The sequence below is a fragment of the Lepidochelys kempii genome, chromosome 1 (assembly GCF_965140265.1).
Source record: "Lepidochelys kempii isolate rLepKem1 chromosome 1, rLepKem1.hap2, whole genome shotgun sequence".
NCBI lineage: Eukaryota > Metazoa > Chordata > Testudines > Cheloniidae > Lepidochelys > Lepidochelys kempii.
In genome coordinates this window covers 107,341,221-107,359,073 of record NC_133256.1, presented here as the reverse complement: position 1 = coordinate 107,359,073, position 17,853 = coordinate 107,341,221, and the positions used below count along the sequence as shown (strand labels likewise).

The 17,853-nt window shown below is 43.5% G+C and overlaps 1 protein-coding gene across 1 annotated transcript in view; it reads right to left on the bottom strand.

Annotated features, from left to right (window-relative positions):
- The window catches only part of COL4A2 (collagen type IV alpha 2 chain), a 249,358-nt gene that overhangs the window by 174,057 nt on the left and 57,448 nt on the right, over positions 1-17,853 (bottom strand). The window contains exon 4 of the mRNA XM_073349678.1: positions 6,705-6,785. Within this exon, the coding sequence (XP_073205779.1) occupies positions 6,705-6,785 (81 nt within the window). The remainder of the gene's footprint in view (positions 1-6,704; positions 6,786-17,853) is intronic.

Below are 17,853 nucleotides of genomic sequence, written 5' to 3'. Positions count from 1 at the left end.
TTTTTCAAAAAGGACCAATTCACACAGTAGTTTATATTCTAAAACTAGTCTTTGACAACTAGCAAATATACAAATTATTTACAACATAAGAACATAAGAATGGCCATACTGGGTCAGACCAATGGTCCATCTAGCCCAGTATCCTGTCTTCCGACAGTGGCCAATGCCAGGTGCTTCAGAGGCAATGAACAAAACAGGACAATTATCGAGTGATCCATCCCCTGTAATCTACTCCCAGCTTCTGGCAGGTAGAGGCTTAGGACACCAAGAGCATGGGGTTGTATCCCTGAGCATCTTGGCTAACAGCCATTGATGGACCTAGCCTCCATGAACTTATTAAATTCTTTTTTGAACCAAGCTGTATTACTGGCCTTCACAACATCTCCTGGCAATGAGTTCCACAGGTTGACTGTGCATTGTGTGAAGTACTACTTTCTTAGATTTGTTTTACGTCTGCTACCTATTAAATTCATTGCATGACCCACGTTTTTTGAGTTTTGTGAAGGGGTAAAAACTTCCTTATTTACTTTCTCATCACTATTCATGATTTTATAGACCTTTGTCATATCTCCTCCCTTTAGTTGTCTCTTTTCCAAGCTGAACAGCTCCAGTCGTTTTTAAAATCGCTCCTCATAAGGAAGTAGTTCCATACCCATAATTTTTATCACCCTTTTCTGTACCTTTTCCAATCCTAATATATCTTTTCTGAGATGGGGTGACCAGAACTGCACACAGTATTCAAGGTGTGGGAGTATCATGGATTTATATATATACACATACATACATATATATATATATGTATATACACACACACACACTCTAATTCTGTGCAATGTTGCTTATATTCAAACTATGGAACCAGCCCTGCAGCCCTTACCTACCTGAGTAACCTTTATTAAGGGCCAAATCCAGAGGGGTGTTGCCCACTCACTCAGAGATAGAACTGAACACCTCCTAATAGGTGCTAAAGGTCCTCAAGAGCTATAAAAATCAATGGAACTGACTCCATCACTTAACCTACTAGCTGACAGATTCACTGTTCAATAGGAACATTGCTGTGGTGGAAGGTCATAGTAATGGAGAGAGAGAGAGAGGTGATTTCTCAGATAGCAAGAACTAACTGTACAGAGAGCTTTGAATATCAGGACGGAGACCTTGAACTGGGTTCAGTACTCCTTGCAAAGAACAGAGCCATGGGTTCACAACAGTGTGTGGTGCTAAACAAACAGGCTGCTGCGTTGTGTAGGTGTTCGTGCTTTATGAGAACATGTGGCTTCATTCCTATTTATAATCCTAAACATACTTTAAACTGTTGGTTTCTTTAAATGAGTGGGCTCACTCACCAACCCCTGTACCAAAGAACATCTCCAGCCATAGGACTTCAATGCCTTTTCTTCCAAGTGTTAGTTTTAGTTCTTCAATAGATTACTCACATCCTTTCCCTCTGATCTGGGGCCTTCTGCAAGACCCCGTCTAATCTCTACGGGGTTACACTCCACAGGCCATCCACCTGGGAGACAGGACAAGCCCCTCTGCTCCCTTCTCCTTCCCGGCCTTTGCCTTGCAGGACTACTTCCACAAGTCATCCACTTAAGAGTCTCTCATAAACTGGGGTCTTCCTCCAACCTGAGGACTCCTGTTTTCTACAGTTCAACTGAGCTTTTGCTGGCTTTTGTGAGGACCAGGTGATCTTCAGGCTATCAGCTCATCCCTATCCTCACAGTCACAGCTGAGAGGTAGCTGATTAGTCAAGTGGGACTGAGTCCAATTATCTTGAAGAGCCAGACACCCTGTGATAGTTCCTGTGCAAAGAATATCCATATTTAGTTGATGCACAGTCTGACTGCACTCAGACTTCCAAAGGACCAGCCAACAGAGAAAAGGGAGAAGGGAATAAAGGAGTAAACACTTCAAAAAATTCAGAGGAACTGGCTCAATCAAAGTTCCCTTTATCCTCCCCTCCAAAGATTCAAATTATGAGGCCAGACAGGAAGCAGTCTGGCCCGCAAGAGCCACAATTTTGAGCTTTCACTCATTTAAGAAGAAAATGTATATTTGATTACGAATTGAAAATGTAACCCTGAGCCATGCCCTGCAACCTTTAAACTGAAGTGTTTGTATCAGACCTGTCACAATGGGGAGGTGGTAGAGAGGACTCATGCCTAAATCCACAAAAGAACTTGTGTGCCTAAAGTGAGAGTTAGGTGCCTAAATCCAAAATTTAGGACCACTAAGATCCTGAAACCCCCTGCTCATGTGTAAATGCCTAAAATCCCTCCGCACCTACAATTTTTCTGCAAAGTCCCTGAGGCACCTAAGTTTCTGCCTCTGGGCACACACACAGCGGTCTCTGGGAGGCATCCAGACACCTCTCTCTCTCTCTTTCTCACCTAAGCTCTCTCTCAGTCCAATGCGACCCTCAAACCAGGAGAAGAGAACTGGGGCAACACCTCTCCTCTTCAAGGGCCAATCCAATAGGTGTGCTCAGAGCACACCTATCTTCACACAAAAAAGCTGGAAGACCTTTAATCCAATGTTGGGACTGGGAGACCCTCGTTCCATTTCCCCATCTGCCTGAGGGACAGAAAGGATTTGAACAGAGGCCTGCCCCCCTCCCAGGGAAGTGCCGTAGCCCCTGGACTATAGCATCACTCTCACTCGCCCAGTGCATATTTAATTATTCATACAAAGTTTATGACTTCAACAGGAGAGCTCGAAAGTGACCCATTCAGAATATCCCATAGTTCACTGGTTTGAGAAACCCCTGTTCCGACTGCTTCTTCTCATAGAGCAGAGGAAATAATTGAACTGGAGTCTCCCATATTCCAGATGAAAGCCCTAATCACTGGGCTAAAGGTTATAAGGGAGGCCTCTTCAACCTTCTCCTCCCTCTCCCGGCCATTTTATGTGGAGTTAGGTGAGTGCTGTGCTGTTCTTGCAAGAAATGGCTTAGACATCTGACTCCAGGAGAGACTTCACTACTGTGGATCCCAAGCAGAGATAGGCACCTTGATCTAGCCTGGATTTGGATGCCTAACTCTCAAAGAGGGGTACAACTTAAGACACACCTATCTTGTTGGCATCTACTATTGATTAGCTTAGGCAGCTCCTCGCCTAGTGTGCTGGCTTTTGTGAATTGCATTCTCAGGTGACTCTCTTCCCCCATGCATTGTATAAGGAACCTAGGCACCTCATCAGGGTTTGTGGATTCCACAGGGCGGCTAGGTGCCTAAAAGTGAGGAGTTGCAATGCCTAAGTTCCTGTACAGATCTGGGCCCCACTACCTTCACAATCACCTCCTGTGCAGCCCCAGAAGCTGCTCTGATGTGAGCAAAGAGCACTCTGAGCAGCTGGTGTCTCTTCCTTTTCAACTGCTCAGCAGGAAGTCCACTGGTACTACAGGGGAATAAAGATAGTGGCTCTCGCTCGTTCTTTATCTGCTTCCCTGCAAGTCTGCAGGAGCTCATCTGACTCTCTTTGACCCTAGGGTAGCCCTTAAAGTATGGCTTCTGCCCTCACACGGCCACCTGGAACAGCCATGAGAGAAGAAAAGGAGGAAAAGCTGAAAACCAGCAATCAGTGATGGCTCCTTGGTTCTTTGCACAAGATCTGCCAGTGGTTGCTCTAACTTGTGCCACCTGGCAATAGTTTCATAGGAACCATACACCACAACCAGTAGGCAGCATGCTCCAGCAACTCCTCCCCATGTTTGGCATGGTCGGGGGGATGGAGACCTAGAGCTCCCAACTGTCATCCATGTCACATGATATTTATGCCTCTGGCAGCCCTGGCACTCATTCCTGCAACCCAGCTGGATCCTCATTCATCAAGCCAGATGGTTAGCAGGAGCTGTACTAGCTCCTCTGAGTCACTAGGGGCACCTACTCTTCAGGAAGCCTCTCTGGCACCTGCTCTCTTACATCTGCTCCTGGCCAGGTACCAGTACTAAGCAGCATAGAGGCTCAGGGTGGAGGAAGGGAGGAGTTGATTGTGGCAGGAGCTGCAAAGTAAGGCAGAAAAGGCTGAAACTTTATATATGTAAAATTAATGACAAGTTTCCCTTTAGATCTTGCCAGCCAGCACAGATGTTTTCACAATTATTTGTAAAGTTGTTAATGTACTGATGAATTAACTTCAGTCAGAAGTTTTTGATGTATAGTCATTAGCAGCAATCCAAAGGCGTGGTACTGCTTTTCTGGCTTGAAAGACTTCTTATTAAGAAAGAGTTCTCCACCAAATTCTAAATTGTACCCAGTGGCAGCAATGCTAATTAGCATCAGAGCTTCATGTTTTCTTTATCCAATTGTCTGTTGACTGCGCTGAATTCCAAATGCCCTTCAAAGTAAGGCTGATTATGCCAGCCACAGCTAGTCACGGGACAAGCAGACTCCATGCAACTTCTCCAGACTTCGTTGTGAATGATAACTAATAGGCAACATGCCTATTGTGCATGTAGTGAGTCACCTCAAGAACAGAAAATGAGCACTGGGCCAGTTTATACTGAGGTTTTGTTTGAACAAATATTCCCTCTGAGGACTATCATGAGAGCAAACTCTATGCCAATTTAACCAGAGTCTCTAGTGGCAAAAAGTTGTTGCTTAAACCAGATGTACAGCTGAGTCTGTGACAGCCGAAGAGGCCAACAAATACTAAATGCATCCAGTGCACACGGTGTCAAAGTGATGTTTTACAGAACTAAAAATAATTTTGTAAACATGTTGTGAAGTTCTTTGAATAAAATAAAATATACCCTTTTCCATTATTCACACATTTCTAATTAAAACTGAACCACAAATAACAAAATAAATGAGGAAAGTATGTTTTGTAATAGATCTTCCTTGGCTTTCAATGTTTGCTTACCTATGACCTAATGGCATCAGGAGCCTGCTCAACTCTCAGTTAAGTCAAAGGGAGTTGAGGGTAGTGAGTGCTGCAGAACTGCCCTAATTTGATAGTTTTCACAAATTAATTTGTAGTGGGCTTCCACTCACTAGGGCACATTGAGTGAGTTTCTACTTTGCTATTTTAATATTTTCAAGTTTCTGCCCTACACAGGTGTTTGTTTGGTTGCTCTTTTCTCCTCTTGAATAGATTCAGCAACCTGTGAAATAAGGGTTGGTCAGCCAATACAAAAATGCAAAATGTTTTAGTCACAGTACTTGGCAGTATTTCAGCAAGTAACTCTTTCCACCAACTCTAATGGCTATAAGAAATCTGATACTTGGCTTCTGTCACAAAGATGATAATAAACAAAATTACAAAGGAAAAAAAAGTACAACCCACCCAACTTCATGAATCCTTTTACCACCACTAAAAGTTTTATCCTACAGTGCACCAAGAAGGATGTGCAGGGAAGATGCACACCTGTTGAGCGAAGCACTCTGACTGAATAGATATAGAGGCAGTAGCTGCAGAGAGAGTAATGTGCACCAATTAAGTCAGTGGCCCCTGCTCCCAAATCAGCTTCAACTGGAGCAGGATCTAGTCATTGTAATTAAAAGCACTTAATGACCTTGCACATATCCCCTTCCATATGGGGGCTCAATATCCAAAAGGCCTCCAGGGACATGGTGACTGAACATGACTACTACACTGTTCTTCCGTCCTAATCCACTATATGGTAATGAGGCGTTCTCCTTATGTTGATATGGGCAATCAGTATTTCTGCTATGAGCAGGAGTACTGCTGGTAATGTGTTGCTTCATCATCTATGTCTCAGGACAGCAAGTAGCAACACCCTATGCAGAGGAGGCCCGACATCTTTTGTGGCCTACCACCCTTCCTCTTCTACTGTCATGCAGAGTCAAGCCCAAGGACTGTAACAAGAAATTGAAGTGGCACAAACTGAGTGGAAAGTGGAAAAAGGGAGCTCACATGGGATTCAAGACAGCAGCAAGGATGTGTGGCCTGCCTCTCTTAACCTTTTCTTAGCAGTAGGGGGCAGAAAGGGCTGAATTACTGTATCAGATGTAGCAGAGTCTGCCATTTAGGGCTCCTAAATCATGCAGGATTGGATGTGCACCCTTGCACAGGTTAGGAGCTTTGCATGGCAACTGCCTCATCCTGCAATCCTTTACTTGCTCCCCTCAAAACACTGCTTCAGCCCCTTCTGCTTCGTGCCAATGCATTCCACACAGTCCCAAATGGCTCCCCTCCTGTGGAAGTTCTAAATCCCACAAGCCTGATATTCTTCTGCTTTAATGCAAATAATGAGGACTGAGTATACATTTACCCCCATGCCCAATTTGTAGAAACATTTTGATAAAACTGAAGGTTACTGAATGGTTTTATAATTGCTTAACATTGCCATATGATCCAGGCCAGCTTTGCCTCATAAAAAGCCAGGGAGAAATGGTTTGCCATATAACTTAGTTCTAATATGCTGCATAATGAAAGAGACCTTTGATAATAATCCTGTAATCCTCCACGCAAGTGCCATGTACTGTGTTTTGTTCCAGAATGTTTCTTTCTTAATTAAATCTTAGTTTCAGATGTGCATTTAGTTGCTTCATTCAAACAATCTAAAAACTGCTATAGGAACTATAGTGAAGTCAAATAATAAGATATTCTTTTTCAGCAAGAGTATTATTTAACATACATAACGCCTACAGACTGATCCAAAGTTCACTGATGTCAGTGGATTTTGGATCTGGTCTCTACAGTGCAACATACAAGTGTCTGGATAGGAAGACATTGGTACTTACACGGCCCCCTTTTTCAGGGAAACATTCACATCCCCTACTACAGTCTCTTCCTCCACATGGTCCTGTGTAAGATTTTCCACCCTGAAAACAGAATGCACACAAAAATGTTAAATGAAGTCAGCTACAGTACATAGGAGAAAATAGTAAAACATATACTTGGAATGGTAAGCTCACTGGGAGTTGTCCCAAGCAAAGACTAGGCCTTCTTAATTCATTCATTCCAAGGAGGAGGATTAGTAGATTTCCAGTTCCTAGTTATACACATTTTAGCAAAAACCATAACAGCCTAAAAAAGCATTGAGTCTAAATTTTAGGAAATTTCAAAACTGTCATTAGGGGATTAACACTACGAACTACTGTGACAAGATTTTCTACACGGATATAGAATTTCTAAATGTTGTTATAACTCCACATTGTGAGTAGTATGTCTCATACATCTTTTTGATGCCTCCAGCAAACATCTGTATTACATAAGCACAGCTGCTGAATTCTTTGGGGGGGTATTGTATAAGTCATATATATCAATGCAGTGGGCCATTCAATACCTGGTATTAATTGTTATTGTATTGTCAAGACATATCCAGTATAGTCTAAGTTTTATTGCATGCAATAATTTAGATTCCCAAAGCAAACACCCACATTTGTTGTGAGGCTCTCATGGCTCTCATACATTTAAGTTCCTTTTTTGTTAGTTTTAAGGCATACAAGATTTAAATTAATTTGGATTCAAAGTTTTCCCCAAGTTTGATGAAACCTGATAGCTAAATTGATAAAATGTGTCCTAGGAACTGAAATTGTGTCTTCAGCTTCCCAAAAGATTTCATATTTGTTTCAGAAAATAATCTCCCAGACATAATACTCCCCCACTTCATTCACGGAATTCTGCACCATTTGAGAAGGAGAATATGTTTAGACTATACCATACAGGAGTGACTAAGTCATGGCCATTTTGTAATCACTAACAACAAAGAGTTTTTCTCTTAATTGGTGGTGTGGGTTTGAATTTGGTAAACATTATTGCTAAAAAGAAAATTCACTGGAAATTTGGAAGCTGGTATATTTGTTTACTTGTGGGGAAAAATGCAGTTGTTTACACATGTATTGGAAAATGTTCAGGGGCTATGGTTTATGTGACATCCTTCCTTCCAGCTTTTAATTTGAAAATTGGAACAATACTCATAGCTAAAGTGGTGACACCAATTGTTTGCTTCCATAATTTTAGGAAGTTTTTAATTTCCTTTTCCTCTTTTTTATGTCCTTTAAGTAGAAAAATTCTTGGGATAACCAAAAGAAAAATCTGGAAGGTGTATCTAGAAGGTAGAGAACCCAATGGGAAAATGTTTGAGACTGACCCTAATTTTCCATTCTGGATTATGGTTGGGCTCTTCTTGCCTGGGTTTGGCCTTTTGTACTTCTGAGTTTTAGAGGTAACATTTTCCACTTTTCCATCTATAAATGTTTATAATTCACTGATGTAGTGTTACTGCATTGTCATTTATTTTGAAATTATTATGAAATTGTAACATAAGGTTCCCCCCCCCCCAGTGTTTAAGTGTAAATTTGTAAAAAAATTCTTGTTAAAAGGTTACGTAAACAATGCTATATATACACACACACACACATACACACATGATGGAAGGGCAATCAAGTTAGAGTATGACATAAGACATTGTCATTCAAAAAGCCCCAAACTCTAGGGACAAAAGTTTAGAGATATACAAAGTATTTTTTATTTGATTTCTATAATTTTTGAGAAAAATGTATTTAATTGTTTATGTGAATAAACCTGACTTATTGAAAACTGAGCTGACTATCTTAAAACTGTGTTAACAATTAAATGACATTTCAGGAGCTTGTGCAATTAAATTGAAGGTAAGAACCAAAGCTGTAGCTTAAAATTCAAGAAGTCTGCTGAAGAACAATCTGAGGTCAGAGGTGGCATTAATCTCTCATATCTTGGTGATGGTCTAGGACAATGGTTCTCAATCAGGGGTCCGAGGGCTGCTGGAGGGCCATGAGCAGATTTCAGGGGGGCTGCCAAGCAGGGCCAGTGTTAGACTTGCTGGGATCTGGGGTAGAAAGCTGAAGCCACACTGTGTGGGGCTGAAGGCCCAGGCTCCCAGCCCTGCCACCTGGGGCTGAGGCTTGAGCAACCTAGCTTTGTGCGGCCCCCTCTGGTGTGGGGCCCCAGGCAAGTGCCCTGCTTGCTACACCCCAATGCTGGTCCTGGCTTTTATATGCAGAAAAACAGTTGTGGCACTACCCAGCCATAGAGTTTTTTTAGCATGGGGGTGAGGTGGGGGGGGGAGCCTCAGAAAGAAAAAGTTTGAGAACCGCTGGTCTAGGAAGTTTCTAGCAATTTCTTGTCATTAAATAGCAACTATTATCTGAAGGCAACCATATTCTTTTGAAATCCTAAGTCTTGGTACAGTGAAGATTAATTACAGAAAGTGCTTTGAGATCTTCAGGTGGAAGGTATTACACCATAAGTGCAGGGTGTTTTTATTCGTACAAATATATTCACTCAATAGCCAAGAGAGAGTTTTTACAGTGTCTAAACACAGTCAGACCAAGGTACAGTGAGAATTATAGTTTGTAATCAAGTTAAATCATTTATTGATCAAGTTTTATTGTTTAGTCATTACTACTAATCCTTCAGCTCTTCATTATTTAAACTGATTCTAAGTCATTTTCTTCATCACTAGTCATTAGCTATCATATGCATTACACATTAATGACTTTGGCTTTGCACAGTTATATCATTGAAAGGTTGATATATTTGAGCATTATTCTTCAACTCTACATTGAGCTCTGTTGGGATACTCACATGAGTAAGGGCTCAGTCTGAGTAAGGACTGCAATATCAGACCTAATGAGTATGCAAAAGCAATGACAGACTGGAGTTACAGACTGGGTTAGTATGTACTGGATATTAGACACACAAATAATTTCCCATGGTATGTTGAAGACCATTTAAAAATAAGTAATTTAAGGTTAGAGTGATCTTTTCCTTATACTATATGCAGAGCAAGCAGTGAAATTCTTTTGAAGTGTATTGTGCTCTCCTTAAGTGCAGGTGATTCCTACTAATGTCAATGGGAGTTACATATGTTTGGAGAAGGGAATGGAGTTAATGTGTAACATTTTGCTGCAGATGAAGATAGACTTTACTATTTATGTACAAATAAGAGAATGTGAAACTGCCAGTAATGTCTGTGAACCTTGTGAATAAAACATTAGCATATTTAATATTAATCAAATGTATGTAAAAATGGAAGTATAAAGCTCATGTGTCCCAAAACAAAGAATATTTTGTCCTCTCTGTTCTCAGACGTTTTGTCCCAAGACAATATTTCTTATGCCAGTGCATGTCCAGCCAACAAAAGGCAATTCTCTGCAGAAAATTTGGAGAGACTTTCAGTTTTGACCTGAATCCGGTTTTCTCAAGCAAAAATCATTAAAACAACAACAAACACTCACTAACCATTCAAGCTTCTGTATGTATTAATTATTTTCTTTATTGCTAGCATTTAACACAAAATAATCCACTTAAGTCATTGTCATCCCTGGATGCCCATTCAAACCCCTAACAGTTGGTATTCTGACAGAGAACAAAGCCAAACACAGAACAAGGCTCCCAGTACAATTCTACTAGTATATCAAAAACAGGAAATATAGGCCATTTCCTTACATGCAGCTTTAAAAATTAAGGAGATTATAATCAAAATATTGCAATATGCTATCAACAGATTCTGCATGCCCCATATTGTCTTTGATACTATTGCAGAATTTCATGTTATACCTTGGCAATAACTGTACTCGCTTGCTATCAACTTTATTCTTTCTCTCAGTCACAGCATCTGTCAAGGTTCCTCCCCCACTCTGAACTCTAGGGTACAGATGTGGGGACCTGCATGAAAAACCTCCTAAGCTTATCTTTACCAGCTTAGGTCAAAACTTCCCCAAGGTACAAAATATTCCACCCGTTGTCCTTGGATTGGCCGCTACCACCACCAAACTAATACTGGTTACTGGGGAAGAGCTGTTTGGACGCGTCTTTCCCCCCAAAATACTTCCCAAAACCTTGCACCCCACTTCCTGGACAAGGTTTGGTAAAAAGCCTCACCAATTTGCCTAGGTGACTACAGACCCAGACCCTTGGATCTTACGAACAATGAACAATCCTCCCAACACTTGCACCCCCCCTTTCCCGGGAAATGTTGGATAAAAAGCCTCACCAATTTGCATAGGTGACCCAAACCCTTGGATCTGAGAACAATGAAAAAGCATTCAGTTTCTTACAAGAAGACTTTTAATAAAAAATAGAAGTAAATAGAAATAAAGAAATCCCCCCTGTAAAATCAGGATGGTAGATATCTTACAGGGTAATTAGATTCAAAAACATAGAGAACCCCTCTAGGCAAAATCTTAAGTTACAAAAAAGATACACAGACAGAAATAGTTATTCTATTCAGCACAATTCTTTTCTCAGCCATTTAAAGAAATCATAATCTAACACATATCTAGCTAGATTACTTACTAAAAGTTCTAAGACTCCATTCCTGGTCTATCCCTGGCAGAAACCAGCATATAGACAGACACACAGACCCTTTGTTTCTCTCCCTCCTCCCAGCTTTTGAAAGTATCTTGTCTCCTCATTGGTCATTTTGGTCAGGTGCCAGCGAGGTTACCTTTAGCTTCTTAACCCTTTACAGGTGAGAGGAGCTTTCCCCTGGCCAGGAGGGATTTCAAAGGGGTTTACCCTTCCCTTTATATTTATGACAGCATCTATGCCAGGCTAAGATTTACAGAGGGATTTAGAAAGTCTGGGAGCTTAATGTAAAGCTAAGTTTGACTGGTAGTGCCGACAAACCTCATACTTGTGTGGTATGGCAATGGGTGGCATATTAGGGTATCTGACCTGAGATTCTGGCTTGAGAGTTAATTTTGGATTCCAAACACGCCTTTGAAAGCAGAACATTATAGCATCACCAGTGAGATCTGCTAGTTCATCTAAAAGCACAGTTTCAGGGGATTTACACTCAGCTGTAAAATCTCATGCTGATCTGAAACACTGTCTATAAAATCCGAACCTGGAAGTGTTTCTTTCTTTTGCTTTCTTTAAAGGAAAAGAAAAGAAAAAGAGCCTGTGCATGTGTTATAGAGAAAGAGGACACCTGGGCATTTCAGTGGTTTCAGATGAATTACTCTGTATTACAAGTGTAATCACTCAAAAATGGCTTTATTTAAAAAAGAATACACCTTGTGTCCTGGGCATGCCAAATTATTCTCCTAGCAAAATGTATAAACAAATCATTCAAAACCAGCCTGGAAAGTGTTGCTGATTGGGTGCCACGGATTACACCAGCACTGATCTGCTTGTTATCAGGTTAGAGGCTGAGCCCTGACCTTTGCAGGCAGTCACGCCGCAGGGACTGTCGGGGTGTGATGGGAAGCAGTCACCTGAAGCTCTGGCTGCCTTCAATCCAGCAGCGACTAAGAGTACTGGGCAGTAAGTCTTCTATGAAGTCAAAGCTTAAGACCTTAATTGGCCTGGATTTCCAGAGGATGGGGAGATGTAGATTGGCAGCTGTCTGAGAGGAAGGAAAGCATGTAGGTGTGGATATACTCTCCAAATATTCTGAGAATTGTTTGGCTAAGACAGCCTCTTTTTTACCTAAGAAAGCCTGGTCTTTTTTTATTTGATGCATGATTACCATAACTTCAGCGCTTGACCTACATATCAAGGGCCAAATTCTGCATGTTTACAATTCCCATTGAAACTAAGGAGAGCAACATGTGTCTCTCTCATTGGAAAGAAACTGGAACCTACATTTGTACACATTTGGGGAAGGACTTTTCACAAAGAACAGCCCTGGCCACCAGCCATATTTATAGAGCAGGTGGTTTTGAAAAACTGTTCTGTGTATTCTCTACAATATATGCAAAATGACAGTGCACCCTTCTGAATATTAAGATTCAATCATATGTTCACTATCATGTAGATCTGATTATTATTTTTTCCTAATGTAGGCCAATGTGAAAATATTCTTTGATCCAGAGCTATGTTGATCAAGGTGTGTGTGGGGGGGAGGGGGGAACCATACTCCCTCTCCAGCACAGCTATGCCAGCAAAAGCCCTGTGCAGACACAACTATGCCAAAAGCAGAATGTTTTTGTTGGTAAAGCTAATATCATTCAGGGAGATGGTGTTACTATGTTGGCAGAAAAATTCCTTCTGTTGGCATGCTGCATCTGCCCTGGGGGCTAAGCTGGGATAGCTATGCAGACATAGGCTTTGTAGTGTAGACCTGAATGAATGAGCAGTTTGGTTAGGTGCTGATTCTGGCCCCCTCTGTGTAGATGTGCAAAGAGGGAAAGAGCGTACAAGGAGCAGATAGACCCCCACTATTTGTACTCCTTGGGAGAAAGGGGAGCTATAATGTTACCTATGGTTCTAACAAGCCCAAAAGGGGCTGACAAGGAAGCGTAGCCAGCCAAATGCCTGCCTGCCCAGCTTTCAGCACACACTGTGAGACTAGCAATGTAGGTTAGGGGTGCTGCATCTCCCAAAAAGAAGTTATAAGAGAGTCTCTCTCTCAACAGGGTCTGATGGACAGATGACTGGCAACTGCTACAAGGGAGGGGCACTTTCACAGACCATTTAGTATCCTATGAAAGCCAGAAGAGAGCTGATAACATTCATTGTTTGGAGGCTGTATGCAGGACGGGCTTCAGGCCCGAGGTGAATATCTGAGTGTTTGTTTGTTGTGAGTAGCTGAGTGTTCGTATCTGAGTGTTTGTTGTGAGGACAGTTTGACTGTGTGCTTGATTGGTTGTTTGAAAATGGCGGGAACTGGGAGTGCTTTGTTCCAGGTGAGCCTTAAGTGGGCCTGACTGTATAAAAAGCCAGTCAGCTGCGAACCAGCTGAGCAGCTAACAGAAGGAGTTTGCCTGGGGAGAGCCCACTGAGGCTTACATCTTGCCGGATTCTCTGAGTAATTACTGCAACTCCTGAGGAAGCTCGTAGAAGGAAGGTAATATGGATGGGGGGGGGGGGGGTGTTCAGCTGTTGTGACCTGCACTGGATGTGCTATGTTTGTCTTTCTTCCACAGGACAGAAGCGACTTTGTCTGTACAAAGTACAAGCTGGTCTCCATATTGGAAGAGAAGGTTCAAGGTCTGGAGCAACAGGTATCGACCCTGCGTTGCATAAGAGAAACTGAAGATTTCCTGGACAGACGTCAGGATATGTTTCTACGGGCACAAGGTTCTGAAGATTCAGAGCAGGCTGCACGCCGGGGACAGGAGGATGGTGAAGAAATTTCGCATCATGTGACCTCCAGAAGAAAAAAGGGGAACGTCCATGCACCAGCAATGCAGATACAGGTAAGTAACTGTTTTCACGTTCTCTCCACAGGTACTAATGCGGAGAGTGGACCAGATGATACGTCTGAGGGAAAGGAGCAGAAGGAGACTCCGCCGATTGGAAGGCATGGGATGCACTGTCCTAGGGTTGGGGGTTCCATGACCACCGCTCCCAAGAGAAGGAGGCGGGTGGTGGGTGGTCGGGGACTCTCTCCTCAGGGGGACTGAGTCATCTATCTGCTGCCCCGACCGGGAAAACCGAGAAGTCTGCTGCTTGGCAGGAGCTAAGATTCGCAATGTGACGGAGAGACTGCCGAGACTCATCAGGCCCTCGGATCGCTATCCCTTCCTGCTTCTGCACATGGGCACCAATGATACTGCCAAGAATGACCTTGAGCGGATCACTGCAGACTACGTGGCTCTGGGAAGAAGGATAAAGGAGTTTGAGGCGCAAGTGGTGTTCTTGTCCATCCTCCCCATGGAAGGAAAAGGCCTGGGTAGAGACCGTCGAATCGTGCAAGTCAACGAATGGCTACGCAGGTGGTGTCGGAGAGAAGGCTTTGGATTCTTTGACCATGGGATGGTGTTCCAAGAAGGAGGAGTGTTAGGCAGAGACGGGCTCCACCTAACAAAGAGAGGGAAGAGCATCTTTGCAAGCAGGCTGGCTAACCTAGTGAGGAGGACTTTAATCTAGGTTCACCAGGTGAAGGAGACCAAAGCCCTGAGGTAAGTGGGATACCGGGAGGAAGCACGAGCAGGAGCGCGTCAGAGGGGAGGGCTCCTGCCTCATACTGAGAAAGAGGGGCGATCAGTGGGTTATCTCAAGTGCCTATACAGAAATGCATGAACCCTGGGAAACAAGCAGGGAGAACTGGAAGTCCTGGCAAAGTCAAGGAAATATGACGTGATTGGAATAACAGAGACTTGGTGGGATAACTCACATGACTGGAGTACTGTCATGGATGGATATAAGCTATTCAGGAAGGACAGGCAGGGCAGAAAAGGTGGGGGAGTTACACTGTATGTAAGAGAGCGGTATGACTGCTCAGAGCTCAACTATGAAACTGCAGAAAAATCTGAGAGTCTCTGGATTAAGTTTAGAAGTGTGAGCAACAAGGGTGATGTCGTGGTGGGAGTCTACTATAGACCACCGGACCAGGGGGATGAGGTGGACGAGGCTTTCTTCCGGCAACTCGCAGAAGTTACTAGATCGCACGTCCTCGTTCTCAGGGGAGACTTGAATCACCCTGATACCTGCTTGGAGAGCAATACAGCGATGCACAGACAAGCCAGGAAGTTTTTGGAAAATGTAGGGGACAATTTCCTGGTGCAAGTGCTGGAGGAACCAACTAGGGGCGGAGCTCTTCTTGACCTGCTGCTCACAAACCAGGAAGAATTAGTAGGGGAAGCTAAAGTGGATGGGAACCTGGGAGGCAGTGACCATGAGATGGTTGAGTTCAGGATCCTGACACAAGGAAGAAAGGAAAGCAGCAGAATACGGACCCTGGACTTCAGAAAAGCAGACTTTGACTCCCTCCGGGAACTGATGGGCAAGATCCCCTGGGTGAATAACATGAGGGGGAAAGGAGTCCAGGAGAGCTGGCTGTATTTTAAAGAATCCTTATTGAGGTTACAGGGACAAACCATCCCGATGTGTAGAAAGAATAGTAAATATGGCAGGCGACAAGCTTGGCTTAACAGTGAAAACCTTGCTGATCTTAAATACAAAAAAGAAGCTTACAAGAAGTGGAAGATTGGACAAATGACCAGGGATGAGTATAAAAATATTGCTCGGGCATGCAGGAGTGAAATCAGGAAGGCCAAATCACACCTGGAGTTGCAGCTAGCAAGAGATATTAAGAGTAACAAGAAGGGTTTCTTCAGGTATGTTAGCAATAAGAAGAAAGTCAAGGAAAGTGTGGGCCCCTTACTGAATGGGGGAGGCAACCTAGTGACAGAGGATGTGGAAAAAGCTAATGTACTCAATGCTTTCTTTGCCTCCGTCTTCACGAACAAGGTCAGCTCCCAAACTACTGCACTGGGCAGCACAGCATGGGGAGGAGGTGACCAGCCCTCTGTGGAGAAAGAAGTGGTTCGCGACTATTTAGAAAAGCTGGATGTGCACAAGTCCATGGGGCCGGATGCGTTGCATCTGAGAGTGCTAAAGGAGTTGGCGGATTTGATTGCAGAACCATTGGCCATTATCTTTGAAAACTCATAGCGATCGGGGGAAGTCCCGGATGACTGGAAAAAGGCTAATGTAGTGCCCATCTTTAAAAAAGGGAAGAAGGAGGATCCTGGGAACTGCAGGCCAGTCAGCCTCACCTCAGTCCCTGGAAAAATCATGGAGCAGGTCCTCAAGGAATCAATTCTGAAGCACTTACATGAGAGGAAAGTGACCAGGAACAGTCAGCATGGATTCACCAAGGGCAAGTCATGCCTGACTAATCTAATTGCCTTCTATGACGAGGTAACTGGTTCTGTGGATGAAAGGAAAGCAGTGGACGCGCTGTTCCTTGACTTTAGCAAAGCTTTTGACACGGTCTCCCACAGTATTCTTGCCAGCAAGTTAAAGAAGTATGGGCTGGATGAATGGACTATAAGGTGGATAGAAAGCTGGCTAGATTGTCGGGCTCAACGGGTAGTGATCAATGGCTCCATGTCTAGTTGGCAGCCGGTATCAAGTGGAGTGCCCCAAGGGTTGGTCCTGGGGCCGGTTTTGTTCAATATCTTCATAAATGATCTGGAGGATGGTGTGGATTGCACCCTCAGCAAGTTTGCAGATGACACTAAACTGGGAGGAGAGGTAGATATGCTGGAGGGTAGGGATAGGATACAGAGGGACCTAGACAAATTGGAGGATTGGGCCAAAAGAAATCTGATGAGGTTCAACAAGGACAAGTGCAGAGTCCTGCACTTAGGACGGAAGAATCCAATGCAATGCTACAGACTAGGGACCGAATGGCTCGGCAGCAGTTCTACAGAAAAGGACCTAGGGGTTACAGTGGACGAGAAGCTGGATATGAGTCAACAGTGTGCCCTTGTTGCCAAGAAGGCCAATGGCATTTTGGGACGTATAAGTAGGGGCATTGCCAGCAGACGGAGGGACGTGATCGTCCCCCTCTATTCGACATTGGTGAGACCTCAGCTGGAGTACTGTGTCCAGTTTTGGGCCCCACACTAAGAAGGATGTGGAAAAATTAGAAAGAGTACAGCGGAGGGCAACAAAAATGATTAGGGGACTGGAACACATGACTTATGAGGAGAGGCTGAGGGAACTGGGGATGTTTAGTCTTCAGAAGAGAAGAGTGAGGGAGGATTTGATAGCTGCTTCAACTACCTGAAAGGGGGTTCCAAAGAGGATGGCTCTAGACTGTTCTCAGTGGTAGCAGATGACAGAACGAGGAGTAATGGTCTCAAGTTGCAGTGGGGGAGATTTAGGTTGGATATTAGGAAAAACTTTCACAAGGAGGGTGGTGAAACACTGGAATGCGTTACCTAGGGAGGTGGTGGAATCTCCTTCCTTAGAAGTTTTTAAGGTCAGTTTTAAGGTTAGAAGTTTTTAAGGTCAGTTTTTAAGGTGACAAAGCCCTAACTAGGATGATTTAATTGGGGATCGGTCCTGCTTTGAGCAGGGGGTTGGACTAGATGACCTCCTGAGGTCCCTTCCAACCCTGATATTCTATGATTCTATGATTCCAAGCAGGTGCTTGGGGCAGCAGTCAGAAAGGGGCGGCAGTGATTCTGTGGCGGCGGCAATTCGACGGCGGCTTCTCTGTTC